The 15,000-nt window shown below is 45.1% G+C and overlaps 1 protein-coding gene across 1 annotated transcript in view; it reads left to right on the plus strand.

The window, feature by feature from the left end:
- LOC107397069 (voltage-dependent N-type calcium channel subunit alpha-1B) overlaps positions 1–15,000 on the plus strand; it is a gene marked incomplete in the record, with an annotated part of 226,962 nt that overhangs the window by 106,846 nt on the left and 105,116 nt on the right. Inside the window, 5 exon segments of the mRNA XM_070546318.1 lie at positions 1,645–2,415; positions 2,683–2,849; positions 6,619–6,739; positions 8,109–8,238; positions 10,323–10,382. Of these exon segments, the coding sequence (XP_070402419.1) occupies positions 1,645–2,415; positions 2,683–2,849; positions 6,619–6,739; positions 8,109–8,238; positions 10,323–10,382 (1,249 nt within the window).

Raw genomic sequence — 15,000 nt, forward strand, 5'->3', positions numbered from 1 at the left:
TCAGTATCTGTATCAGTATCTGTATCAGTATCAGTATCAGTATCTGGATCAGTATCTGGATCAGTATCAGTATCAGTATCTGTATCAGTATCAGTATCAGTATCTGGATCAGTATCTGTATCAGTAGCTGGATCCGTATCAGTATCTGTATCAGTATCAGTATCATTATCAGTATCAGTATCTGGATCAGTATCTGTATCAGTATCTGTATCAGTATCAGTATCTGTATCAGTATCTGTATCAGTATCAGTATCAGTATCTGTATCAGTATCAGTATCTGTATCAGTATCAGTATCTGGATCAGTATCAGTATCAGTATCTGTATCAGTATCAGTATCAGTATCAGTATCTGGATCAGTATCAGTATCAGTAGCTGGATCAGTATCACTATCAGTATCAGTATCTGGATCAGTATCTGTATCAGTATCTGTATCAGTATCAGTATCAGTAGCTGGATCAGTATCAGTATCAGTATCAGTATCAGTATCAGTATCTGGATCAGTATCTGTATCATTATCAGTATCAGTATCTGGATCAGTATCTGTATCAGTATCAGTATCTGTATCAGTATCAGTATCAGTATCTGTATCAGTATCTGGATCAGTATCAGTATCAGTATCTGTATCAGTATCAGTATCAGTATCAGTATCTGGATCAGTATCAGTATCAGTATCTGTATCAGTATCAGTATCAGTATCTGTATCAGTATCAGTATCAGTATCTGTATCAGTATCAGTATCAGTATCAGTATCAGTATCAGTATCTGGATCAGTATCAGTATCAGTATCTGTATCAGTATCAGTATCAGTATCAGTATCAGTATCTGGATCAGTATCTGGATCAGTATCAGTATCAGTAGCTGGATCAGTATCAGTATCTGTATCAGTATCAGTATCTGGATCAGTATCAGTATCAGTATCTGTATCAGTATCAGTATCAGTATCAGTATCAGTATCTGGATCAGTATCAGTATCTGTATCAGTATCAGTATCTGGATCAGTATCAGTATCAGTATCTGTGGTGTTTAAGCAGAGGTTAAAGCGCTGGCATCATACTGATGTTGTCCAGAAAGTGTGGCGAACACACGAGCTCTCCTGGTGAAGGCTCTCGGTCCTCCAGGTCGGGGTCATCCCGGGACTATTTCATTTGGGTCGGTGATGTTCCAGGCGGTCATCTGAGAAACGAGAATTCAAAGATTTCAGTGTTTCCATTATCATCCTGTCATGTGGCACGTGCGCTTCTCATTACCATAAGTCCTGTTTAGGTTGCCTAACGAGAGTCAAAGCATGGTCACGGCGCCATGCTTGGCCTTCTTCTCAGCTATGACCCGAACCCTCCACGGCCCACTGGGGTTAGCAGAACTCCTCCTGCATTGTTGTGGAGCGTCATCACTCCTCGATCATACTACAAATGGTTCTGCACACAGGGATTAGGTCTCACATGGATTAAAGGGGCTTTGCAAGCCGAACATAATAATAAACAAATGCGTGACGATCCATGTCCAGTAGAGACGGTATTTCAGAGTTTGTGTGATAACTCTGTTATCTGTACGGCACATTTAAAACAGCTGTTGCTGACCACAGAGGTACGAGGAACAGATCATAACACAGTAACACCTTTACCTGTTCCTCTCATCTTCCTCAGTAAAGAGCAGCAGAGGCCGGCTAAAAGCAAGTCTGTGTGGGAGCAGAGAGCCAGCCAGTTACGGAGGCAGAACCAGGCCAGCTGCGAGGCTCTGTACGACCCGGAGGAGCCGGCTCACCCGCCCTCCGCCGTCCACGTCCGACCAGACATGAAGACCCACCTGGACCGGCCCCTGGTTGTGGGACAATGTGATGGGCCTTCACTGTGCGGGTGCCAGCATCACCATCACAAGCCTTGCACTTCAGAGGAAGCTGAGACTGCTGCTGATTCACCTCCAGCTCCTCCTCATCCTCGTCGGCACCGCCGCCACAGGGACCGGGATCGGGCCAAAGGCAACGAGGAGGCGAACAACTGCGACAGCAGTAGAGCTGGGAGGCACGTCCATCACAGCCACTCCAAACACCACAACTCCAGTCGAAGCAAAGAGGGGAAAGGTGAGAGGTCACACAGCCGAGAAGGGGGCAGGAGACACCATCATCAGAGTTCAGTGGATAAGAGTGCAGGTGGGGGGGTCACGAGTGAACGAGAACATCGCCATCATCATTCACATCGACAGTCCCGAGGGGGGAATGGGACTGTGAGCAGTGGGGGGAAGGGAGAGTGGTGGCCCCGCCACAAAGATGGACGACCGTCCAACAAGGATGGGGACAGGAGCTCCAGAGGAGACGGTGGGACCAACGGGGAGAGGAGGAGGCACTGTCCTCATGAGTCTAGAGGCCAGAGCAGAGAAGAAGGAGAAGATTCAAATGAGGAGAAGACACAAGCTCACAGGTCTGATCACTCAACCCAGTCTGTCCCCATTGTTAGGGTCAAAGGTCATCTTCTTCTTTATCATCATTACGATGATTTAAGAATGTTTCTAATGCTTGTCCTACACTCGTAGATCCCAGATGGACTGGAGGAGTAGGATGTAGTCATTATTACAGATTTGTGAATCAAATGTGTTTAAACAACAAACAGAAACTAAGATTCGTAAGTCTACTAGATGTACGTTCATGTTGGGGTGATGAATAAACGCCTCTCCTGCTCCTGGACTAGGTTTGTTGAGGGGGAGTCCTTCACCCAGCAGCTGGGCTCAGAGGGGACACCCAGCCGTCCAGAGGACTCTGACAACCAGAGGAATGTCCGACGAACAGACCAAACCTCCATCCGTGCTCCTCCTGTGACCATCACCTCCCCACCTGGAGGGACCACCTTCATACAGAGTGAGTACCACCTGGCCGTGTGAGATCGATGAATCCAGTCTCAACTAGAATGTTCCTGAAGAAAAGATGCCAGTGGTGCCGCTGTCCAGAGGGATGTCCCAGCACAGCATTCCCAGTTGGATTCAGCTGGTTTTGAATCAGACGTTAGGAATGAAGAGAATCTCTGACTAACGTAGACAACTAGATATCACAAATACAGGTGAAAGCCAAAAATGAGAGAAAGCTGTTCAAAAGTGAATTCATGTCAGTAATCCAGCTCAGACTGAGAGACCATCTAAAGCAGGAGGGCCCAATCCTCTTTCTGGAGGTCCGGTATCCAGCACGTTTTAGTTTTAACCTGCTCCAACACACCTGATTTCAGTCAGCAGGTGATTAACAGGCTTCTGCAGAGCCTGATGAGCTGCTGCACAGGTGACTCAACCACTGAACGTGGTGGGTTGGAGCAGAGAAAGCACTAAAACGTGCTAGATACCGGCCCTCCAGGACCAGGAGTGGACACCCCTGATCTAAAGGCTCAGGAACCTTTGCAGGTGTTCTGGATTCATTAGCTGATTAGAGAGTGACACCTTGAGCCTAAAGGAAAACCTCCCTGAACCGTCTACAGGTGGTTCAGAACGCCTGTGCTCGGCTTCTGACCAAGTCCTCCAAACACACCCACATCACCCCGCTTCTCCTCCAGCTTCACTGGCTGCCAGTCAACTTCAGGGTTCATTTCAAGATCCTGGTTCTGGTCTTTAGGGCCTTACATGGACAAGCACCATCTTACATTGGTGACCTTCTTAGTCCCTACACCCCCAGCAGGTCCCTGAGGTCCAGTGACCAAAGCCTACTGGTTGTGCAGCACCAGGCTAAAAGTCAAAGGTGACAGATCATCTGCTGCTGTGGCCCCCAGACTCTGGACCTCTCTCCCCCTGAGCCTGAGATCAGTGGACTCAGTGGTCTCCTTTAAAAAGCAGCTGAAGATTATAGTGTGCATTCATTCTGTGTGTTTCTTCTGATCGCATTATTTGGTTCTCATTTCAACAGTTTGGGCATCTCCTGTGGTCTTCTTCAGAGATAGCGCTAATGACGGGCAGCAGAGGAGGGCGTCGCCCTCTGCTGCTCTCCTCATTGATGACACAGTCCCATGCATGATCTAATGTGTAGACCCCATCGTCTTTGCTCTTGGTTTCATGCCCACGTCTCCTTATTTCCATAGCTTCCTTGATCCGTCTTTGTATTGTCGTTCAGTGTTTATGATCCCATGGCCAGACCATATAATGGACTGCTCTGTCCCAGTCCATTATATGGTCTGGCCATGGGTAATCTGTTATCAGCCACCCTTTGGGAGTTATTCATGGAGGACTTAGAACAAAAAGCCATAGCTACTGCCCCCCCCCCCCCCCCCCACCCACCCACCCCCACACACACACTGCAAAGTAAAATTATGGAAACGCTGTGTGGACGACATACTAGAAATCACACCAATGGAGACACCAACAGAACACCTGGATAACATCGACAACACAAACAACATAAAACACATGTACACATGGAGAAGGAATAGAGGGTAGCTTAACCTTTGTAATGATTAAGTTTACATGTTATTTAATACACCATAAGACATGAGATTCCATAGAAAATATGAAATCAATCTTATGGATCTGTGGGTACTTTTAACCAGAAGATTGGAACTTTTTATTGCAGGGATTATGTAACCACTTAGTATTCACTCAGAGACAACAGAAGAGAGTCAAGTTTTAAAAGTTTAAAGATTTATTACTAAACAAATTAAAACTAGACTAACTTAAACACTAAGTGTATGGTGTTACTAAGGTGAATGAGACGGAGAATGGTGTAGTGTGGAATGTTGTTCAGAACCAGCAGATCCGGAGAAACGATTAGTTCTGATGGGAGAGAAGGTGATGTCTTTGCGCTAAGCTTTGATTTGAAGATTCATAACACACATTATGACGCCATTCTGCCGGCCTACGTGCCCTTTCGGAAGTCCCTGTTAGATCAGGAATGTTGAGGTCCAGCTTGACCCTCTCTGGATCCGAAGCCGGTAGGAAAAGCAGCGGTTGCCGACTCAAACCAGTCTTATTGGCATCTAACAAGACCCAACACGGGGTCATGATGGTTCTGCTTTTATTCTGAAAGGAACCGTTGCAGCAGGTGGAACAGCAACAGATTTATCCAGCTTGTCGTTGGTTCTTTCGGCTGAAGAGGAAAGTTACGGATTGGTCGCTCCGACAACTTCTCTAGAAAGCTTTGAACTGGCGTTAAAGATGACGTGGGCATAGTTTTATAACTCGGATGTTTTGGTTTACGGTCGAATGAAAAGATGACAGATTTACCAAACACCACCAAAACCACGCCTCCGTCAGATCTGGAAGATTCTGATTGGATCAGTAAAAGCAATGTGTCATGTGTCTTAACCTTTCGTGTAATCAGTCTCTAGTGGAAACATTTAAAGTTATATTGCTTATTATATTCTGTAGGATTATAATATCAAGTAATTCATATTTACATTTCACAAATTGGTTCACATTTTATTATTGACTAACATTTTGTTTGATTAGCTTATTAAAAATAGAGTTCTTTGATTTATTAAAAAGAAAGAGTCCTTTGTCTTCATTCTTCTCTTGCGCTGGAAAGGAAAACAGTTTAGAAGCAGAGCATGAGACCTTGAGCAATATCTCATGCAGACTAGTTCCTGCTGAGGAGAGGGGGGAAATGACTTTTAGGTGGAAAACAGTCATTTCATTCTGTTACACCTTCATGGACATGACAAGTAGCGGACAGAGCGGCGTGCCCTGAAGAGAAACACATCCAGGAAACCAGCAATATTAATTACGGACATCAGAACACCCCACCATACATAAAATATCAGTGATCAGAGCACTACACCACAGAGCTCACCTAACAGAAGAACAAGACAATAAACAAGAGGACCAACATTTAATAATGCTTTAAAAACCTGCGGATACCCGACATGGGCAATAAACAATAATAAACAAAAGAACAGAAATCCAGAGAGACAAGAACCAAAACCAGTGATAGCTCTTCCATACATCAGAGGCATAACAGAAAAACAGTAGCAGCAATGAAAAAACACAACATGAACACACACACAACAGTTCTAATAAGACTAGGACACCCAAAGACATCAGGACAGACGTGTGGAGTCATACATGAAATCCCATGCAAACTCCACCATAAAACATACATGGGAGCACCCGGAGACCAACTCAAAACACCAACAATAGAACATAGAAAGGTGTGTGAGAAGGAAACAAGTCAAGCAGCAACACAAGAAGCAGGAAGCACAACAAAGAAGTCAGCCGTAACCGACAGCTGCACAAGAGCCAATCACATAACAGAACACGGAGCATAAACACGGAACAACAGAAACATAAAAGATGGATGAAGGAAGCCATGGAAATACGGAGTCGTGGGCACGGAGCTATGAGCAGAGAGGATGGAGTCTACACAGATCTCTCATGGGACCGTGTCATCGGTGAGGAGGATGCAGCAGCAGAGGGCGACACCGTCCTCAGCTGCTGCATCCTCCTGAATTATTTTCACCTTTTAGGTTGAGAATTAGTGAGATAAATGAACTTTCTAGTGTTTCCAGTTTCACCTGCAATTACCAAAATACTTGTTTTTATTTCAACCAAATCCGTGGTCCATGCACTGCTCACATTTATCTGCTGTTGGTTGGTGTCAGTGTTTGTGAATCTGCTACATGCTGCGGTGACGCTCTGCCTCTCTGTGTCTGCTCCATCAGTGAACAGCATTGACGGCGAAACAATGCCTATGAATGAGAAGAACCTGGAGGACCTGTGTCAGTCTGGACCCAGACCCATCTTACCCTACAGCTCGATGTTCATGTTTGGACAGAGCAACCCGTGAGTCACCTCGGCCTGATTGACACTGCGGTGCAGGCCTGCACACGCCACCAGTCCGGGCTGATAACGCCATGCCTACTGTGACACATCAGAGCATTCCTGTAGATGATCAACCCAGCTAAGAATTCCAATTCATGTGAATTATTGTTAGCTGGTCTGAACTGACGTGTGTGATAGAAGATGTATTAACAGATGTTAGTACTGCAGTTTGTTTGAGGGTGTCTGTACAACGTTAAAGAGCAAGTCACCCCCAAGTCAACCCTTTAGTTGCAGAAGAACTGTTAAAGGAGTGTCTGTGCTGTGGACACATGTAGTCATTATTTTGGCATCCTGTTTAAAATGTGAATATTCTGCCTAAAACCTCCAGTCTAGCGCCCTCTTCAGGTTAAAACTCGGCTCTGTGCTGAATTTGAATCAGACACCGCTATTAGCCAAAACAGCGACGGTGGCGTCTGCTGCACCGCCGCTGTGCGGTATCGAAGCAGCCGAGTCTTGACCAGCTGGCTCGGCCGCTCACAAGCCGCTACTGAACGATGTAGCTCACAGCTGCTGTGCTCCGAGAAAAACGTCTTCCTCCCTTTATTCTGACCAACGAGTTGGAGAGAAAATCCTCCCGGCTGCAGCGGTTTCTCTCTCTCTCTCATGTGTGTGTGTGTGTGTTTGAGGACATGTGAGGTGAGGAGACATGTGGGTGGAGTTAAGCTTGGTTTATGCTTGACGCATTCACTTTCCGCGCGGTGATGCGGCTCGCGGCTCGCGGCTGGAACGCGCTTCACAACTCGCAGCGTTTATGGTTCGTGCGGCTCGTCTCTGCGGTGAGCCAATATTCTCCCAGACTGTAGGGGGCAGCATGGAGCTCTACGGCATGCATCCAACACTACACCATAGTAGAAGTAGAAATTTTTAACAGCGTCCTAGTCTTTTCCGACAGTGCGAGCTATTTCTCTCCAAGAATTATTAACAACATGTTGATCACGGTGATCTCTGAGAGCCGAATCATACAAATGTCTGTATTTACCAACCTCTGCCATACTAGTTCTTGCCGGTCCGCCATGTTTTTCCGCGTCCGTCCGTCCGCGTGGTTAGAAAATTTCCGAGGTGCGCGTTGTGGAAATTCTGGGCCGTGCGGAGACGCGGTGGAGGGGCGTGGTTGTTAAAATGACGCAACTTTTCCGCGCGGAGCCGTGCGGACCTCGCGGACGCGTCAAGCATAAACCAACCTTTAGACTCTGCTGGGGGTGACTTGCTCTTCCAGTGAATTTCTCTGGTTTTAAACATCATTTATATCCATGTTTGAGTCTCAAATTTCAAATGAAAAATAGAGATTTTCTGCAGCTGATTGCTGTTTTCTCTACTTCTGCCCTGTCAGGGTGAGGCGGTTGTGTCACTATATTGTGACCCTACGGTACTTTGAGATGTCCATCCTGGTCGTCATAGCGATGAGCAGCATTGCCTTGGCAGCAGAAGACCCTGTCTGGACAAACGCTCCTCGCAACAATGTGAGATATGTGTTTGGTTGATCTGGACCGTCCAACCCTAACCCGTTTGGCCGTCGGTTACGGGAGCAGAACTGAGAAAATCGAAACTGTTTTGTGTTTCTTGTTAATGTGTTGGCTAGAGAGCACACCCAAAGGTGCTACTGTGGTTATATACCTCACAGTTAAATCATCCGTTTCAAAATGAGGTTACAGTTTTGTGACTTTTCCCCAGAAGAATTATTTTTTGATTTAGTGCCTTTCCAGATAAAAATCAAAGGCACAGAGACCAGGGTTCTCATTTATAAAGCTGCTTTTGCACAAAACGGGCTCTGAAAACTGTGTAACTTACCACGCAAACTTTGCAATTTTCAAAATAAAACCTGACTAAAATGTGGCAACTTAAAGCTAACTTTGGACTTGGTGTAAGAGCAGGATGCTGGATCCAGGACACCTGGCAGTGGAGCCAGTGAGACGGCATGAATTTCACATATGATGTGCATCAATTTTGATGCCAAGAAAGAGCTCATTCTGGAACGGCAGCCATCGTTATTTTAGGTTTTGTATGAAAAAACGTGTAGGACTACAAATGCTCGTCTGGCAAACTTGATGTCATCAAACCGCGACCTCACCTATGCCGCTTCTGATTTGTAGTCATTTTAATTTCTGATTAAGCTAATAAATCTTAAATTCAGGGCGTGAGGCAACACCAGTTAGAAAATAGCTCTTAGCCCCATTCACTTGCATTCATCTTCTTCTTTCTGGGCACCCATATTCCAGAAGTAGGTGGGCGTGGCTTATGCTCCATATTGTTTACATCCGGGTAATAACACACATCCGTGCATTGCAGGAGGGCAACATAACTTCTGCAATCACTAACCAGACCTGCATCTCTGCGATTCAAGCTAACAAAATGAAACCTGGGGACGTCTATTTCTATCACACGATCAGCAAGTTACATCTCAAAGCTTGTTTAGCAGAAAGCTTCCAGACCCACTCAGCTAGCTAACGGGCTGTGAGGACAACAGTGCTCTGGCTGCTGGTACAGGAACATCTATGATCATTTTATTAACACGCCTGGACCTCACACAGCTGCAGCTGGCAAGCAGCGTGCTCTCTGCCAATCTTTGTGATTGGTAGATCCCTTTGAATTTGTTTAATTCAACAGTAACTCATGAGTTGAAAATGTAGGAAGCCAGGCAGCAGTTTTTCTGTGGGACTGAGAGGAGATGCAGGGAGATGAGACAGACAGGACAGTAGTCACATAAAAAACAAGAAAACAAAACAAAGTGTTTGAAAAGGAAAATGTTTTTGTCCCACTGCACCTTTTACCTTACTAAAGCAATCATTTATAAGCAAGTAATATTTATATATCTGATATAATTCAGATCAGCTCAGTCCAACACCCAGGGCCGTTTCAAGGCATTTCGGGGGCCAAGGCACACAACCCCCCCGTTCTCACTGGGCTGCCCCGGAAGTCTCTGTGTAATTCCTGCCCCGCCCTCTTCCTAATGGAACGCCAAGTGAACCTGATGCAAAAGCTAAACCTAACGACTTATTATGAGAAAACTTCTGTAGGACAAGAAGGTCGTAGACGTTTGCCTTTTCGTTGTTTTTATTTAGCTTATCAGCAATATTTGTGCAGCTCATTCAGCAAAGTCTGGTGACATGAGTCTTCACCGCTGTTGTCTTGGACTTCTGCTCTGAACACAAAAATGAAAGTAACTTATTAAAAATACAAAATAAAATAATAATTAACAGCCCTGTAATACCACTTTCTTCACTCATTCAGTTTATACTTCTTTGTGGACATTTGAACTCTATTTTGAGAAATATCAATAACAATTAAACATCTCTACACAGCATCACACCACCGTGTTGATAGCATTTCCTCCCTGATTCACACTGCCCATCATCAGGCACCTAGCTGGGGTAGCCGCATAGAGCTAGCGCAAACAGATGTCACCGATTTAATAACAGGAATCCTCTCAGTGCAGGAAGGACCTGAAGTTGAAGCAGATTTTAGAAAGCTACTTCCCCCAAAGACAGGGTGAAGTAGGAGATGTATGATGTCATTAATAACTTCCTGCTCTTCTCTGTTTCTACAGGTACTCAAATATCTGGACTATGCCTTCACTGGTGTTTTCACTTTTGAAATGGTGATTAAAGTAAGTCCTCAGAACGGCCTTCTTTTGGACTTTTGTTAGTTTTACATTAACTTTAGTTTCAAATTCTGACTAAAAATCAATCATGTGGAGCTGTTGATGAGGTTGCTGTTGTTGGTTGGAGTAGATAAATGTTGTAAAGGTGGAACATCTTAAATGATCATTTTAGTTGGTTGAAATGAAGACAAGAACGTTTCTACAGGAACTCCCGACTGGAGACTAACGCTGTTTGGTTTTAACGCACGAAGACGACCAAGAGCCTTCTCCTGTTCCAACGTTTCCTTTAGTAGGACCTCACATCTGACTTGGTTCAGTCACACGGGGGGTTGTAGTTGTGTTAAACAAGCTGTGTGTGTGTGTGTGTGTGTGTGTGTGCGTGCGTGCGTGCGTGCGTGCGTGCGTGCGTGTGTGTGTGTGTACAGTTCCGATCCTCTCAGTTAGACTTCAGGGTTCGTACAGGAATGATTGAATTTAAACTTTTTCAAAGTATGGAAAGTACTTGATTTCTGTCGTAAGTCCTTGAAAATGCTTCATAATCAGACAATGTTGTGTTTAAGTTTTAAAAACAGTCGAGATCATTTGTTATTTCTGTTAACGTCAAGAACCCGAGAAAGATAATGTAGCCTTCTATACACACGATTGGGAGAAGCCTCGCTTCTGCCCTGAATGGGTCGGATCCTCTCTGTTAGACCCGCGAGTGAGCAGCAGACTCCAGCGCCGGACCGGCGGTGTCCTCTGGCTTCGCTACGGAGCAGACCTGCTTAAGCCTGAAGCTGGTGTGCTAGTCACATGGGTCAGAGTCCTGCTTTGGGACTGGGATCCAGCAGGTCCTTCTGGGATAAAATCAGCGTCTGAAGTAATCTAGTAAAATACTTGGCCTTTTGTTACGCTACAGTAATAACGTTAAGACTGGAGTATAGCTAAACATACCAGCTATGTTTAAAAGCACCTCATTGTTCATGGCATCAGTTTGCGAGCCAACGCGTACACCACCTTTGGCGGGAAAGCACACCCGAGTACTGTAGCAAGCCATTTTAACTTTTGATCAACATCTACACGGAAAAGTAGAGCACATCCAAGTTGTACTTTTCGTTACTTGTCATTAATTACTTATTTCTAACTTTCCGCTGTAGCGTTAAGGATTGGCTACATACATATTAAATGATCACAAGATGTGATACTTTCATATAAATATTGAATATCAATTAGATTTCACTTTGAATGAAGAAGATTTTAGTTTATTTTGCTGACTCAGGAACTAAAAACTCACTTCATATTAATTCAGACAGAGTCAAGTAAATAGTTCATAAAAATGAATTTATTTCTATTTCCCTAAACTAATAATTATACAGGTCAAGGTGTGGCTGACACGCTGGAACGGAGCTAGATGTTTTAGCAAAACCTTCTTAAGTAGCTGACCGTTTGTGGAGTCTGGGTTGTAAAGTATAGTCTGATAAGCTTGAGAGTTGTTTCTAAAACCATCCGAAGCAATTTGTGTTGAGTCGACGCAGCCTTGTGTGGAGATCCTCGTACGATCCAGGGGTCAAGAGGTCAGGATGGACACTGCCCATGGCATGGACCTCTAGGTACCAGGATTAGCTCAGATAAGACCCATCTAGACTGGAGACATCTCCAGGTCACGACAGGAAGCTGGAATGCTTGTTTTGCATCTGAGGCTGTTCGGTGGCTCTAATAGGAGCTGCTGTGTGTGATAACACCAAACGTTGTTGAGTAATGTTTTGACCTGAGGTCAAAAGAGAGGATGGTTTCAAAGTGCTTGTGCACCGATTTGGCCGGATCGGGAGTCAGCTAGATCAGAGAGTAATTCCTGTTTTATCCGACACATTTGAGGGTATTACCAAAACACCTCAGCATGTCAGGCCTCCAGTCAGATCCTCTGAGAGGTGAACACTGTGTGGATGAGAATGTTGAAACATGTATGTGAAGTGGATGTTAAACATTAATAATAACCTTATTATAATGGATGGGAGTGTACTGATATATTAAAACATCTTGTTCATTCAGCACATTTGATTATTTCAACCTATGTAAAGCCATTTATAATTCAAGCTGGATGAACTTTATTCAGAGAGAAAAATGCAGGAGGCTTGCTTCTGCATGAGACCTTGGCTGAAGATGTTACGACTGGTTTACTGGTAACAAGGACTGGTGCAGAGCTCTCTGGTCTGGAGGCCAGACAGATGTAATGTGTCCCTGGATGTGTGACGCAGCTTGTGGCTGCAAATAAAAGTTAATTTCTGTTCATGTTGATGAAAACATGACCTTTGACCTGCCACACCATATTCAACCACAGCCAGCCATCCAGTGTGATACATGTGCTATCTTGGCTGTGACCTTTTTGCTGTCCATAGGTCATTTTTAGATATTAGCTGGCCGCATGTTTTTGTCTCAACAAAAATATAAACACAACACCTTTGTTTCTGCTCCGATTTTTCATGAGATGGACTCAAAGGTCTAAAATTCATTCCAGATACACAACATCACCATTTCTCTCAAACATTGTTCACAAATCAGTCTAAATGTGTGATAGTGAGCACTTCTGCTTTGCTGAGATAATCCATCCCACCTCACAGGTGTGCCACATCAAGATGATGATCCAACATCATGAGCAGTGCACAGGTGTACCTTATACTGCCCACAATAAAAGGCCACCCTGGAATGTGCACTTTCTTGCTTTATTGGGGGTCTGGGGACTCAGAACCGATCAGTATCTTGTGTGACCACCATTTGCCTCATGCAGTGCAACACACCTTCTTCACATAGAGTTTATCAGATTGTCAGTTGGGGTCTGTGGAATGTTGGTCCACTCCTCTTCAATGGCTGTGCGAAGTTGTTGGATATTAGTGGTAACTGGTACACGCTGTCGTATACGCCGGTCAAGCACATCCCAAACATGCTCAGCGGGTGACGCGTCCGGTGAGTATGCCGGCCATGCAAGAACTGGGACATTTTCAGCTTCCAAGAATTGTGTACAGATCCTTGCAACATGGGGCCGTGCATTATCTTGCTGAAACATGAGGTGATGTTCATGGATGTACGGCACAACAATGGGCCTCAGGATCTCATCACGGTATCTATGTGCATTCAAAATGCCATCAATAAAATGCACCTGTGTTCTTCGTCCATAACAGATACCTGCCCATACCATAACCCCACCACCACCATGGGCCACTCGATCCACAACATTGACATCAGCAAAGCGCTCACCCACACGACGCCACACACACTGTCTGCCATCTGCCCTGAACAATGTAAACCGAGATTCATCCGTGAAGAGAACACCTGTCCAACGACCCAGACGCCATCGAATGTGAGCATTTGCCCACTCAAGTCTGTTACGGCGACGAGCTGGAGTCAGGTCAAGACCCCGATGAGGACGACGAGCATGCAGTTGAGCTTCCCTGAGACGGTTTCTGACAGTTTGTGCAGAAATTGTTTGGTTATGCAAACCAACTGTTTCAGCAGCTGTCTGAGTGGCTGGTCTCAGACGATCTTGAAGGCGAACCTGCTGGATGTGGAGGTCCTGGGCTGGTGTGGTTACACGTCGTCTGAGGTTAGGAGGCCGGTTGGATGTACTGCCATATTCTCTGAAACGCCTCTGGAGATGGCTTATGGTGGAGAAATGAACATTCAATGCACGAGCAACAGATCTGGTTGACATTCCTGCTGTCAGCTTGCCAATTGCACGCTCCCTCAATGCTTGTGGCATCTGTGGCATTTTGCTGTGAGACAAAACTGCACATTCCAGGGTGGCCTTTTATTGTGGGCAGTATAAGGTACACCTGTGCACTACTCATGATGTCGGATCAGCATCTTGATGTGGCACACCTGTGAGGTGGGATGGATTATCTCAGCAAAGCAGAAGTGCTCACTATCACACATTTAGACTGATTTGTAAACAACGTTTGAGAGAAATGGTGATATTGTGTATCTGGAATGAATTTTAGATTTTTGAGTCCATCTCATGAAAAATTGGAGCAGAAACAAAGGTGTTGTTTATATTTTTATTGAGTGTATATTTAATTATTAAAGCCAGAGATCATAATAACAGAAAACTGTGTGATATCTTTACCTGCACAAACATTTTCAGTCAGGGATCGACGTGTTTTAGTCTCACGAGACCCATAAAGAACTTCCTCTTCAGTGAGCTCAGCAGGCTCCAGACTTCTTCAGGACGTGAGCATCCCTCTCTCTGACATCAGAAGCTGAAACAGCGAGAATGAACAGCGTTCAATGGTGGAACTATCGAAGCTCCATGGCCGAGGTTACTTCTGCGTTCCATTCTTTCTATTGAAGCCGGGGGGAGTGTCCCAACTCTGGATCTCTAAGGGAGACGGGTTTTCTTCCACAAGCGCTCAGTTTTCCTGCACTGGCCCTTCAGTCACCAGGGAGTTGGGTTCACTGCAGGATCTGGTCTGGTTCTGACGGGACAGATGTTCAGATTTATAAGGTTATAACCAACCTTTTCCACCTGATTCAGATAATTGAAAACGGCGCCATCAGGCCTGCTTTCTGATCCTGTGATCAGATAGGATCATCCCTGTTAATAACAGGAATGAACAGATCACAGTGAGGTGTGCTCATGGACTGTTTTATCTCA

This window comes from Nothobranchius furzeri, chromosome 17, assembly GCF_043380555.1.
Source record: "Nothobranchius furzeri strain GRZ-AD chromosome 17, NfurGRZ-RIMD1, whole genome shotgun sequence".
NCBI classification, from domain to species: domain Eukaryota; kingdom Metazoa; phylum Chordata; class Actinopteri; order Cyprinodontiformes; family Nothobranchiidae; genus Nothobranchius; species Nothobranchius furzeri.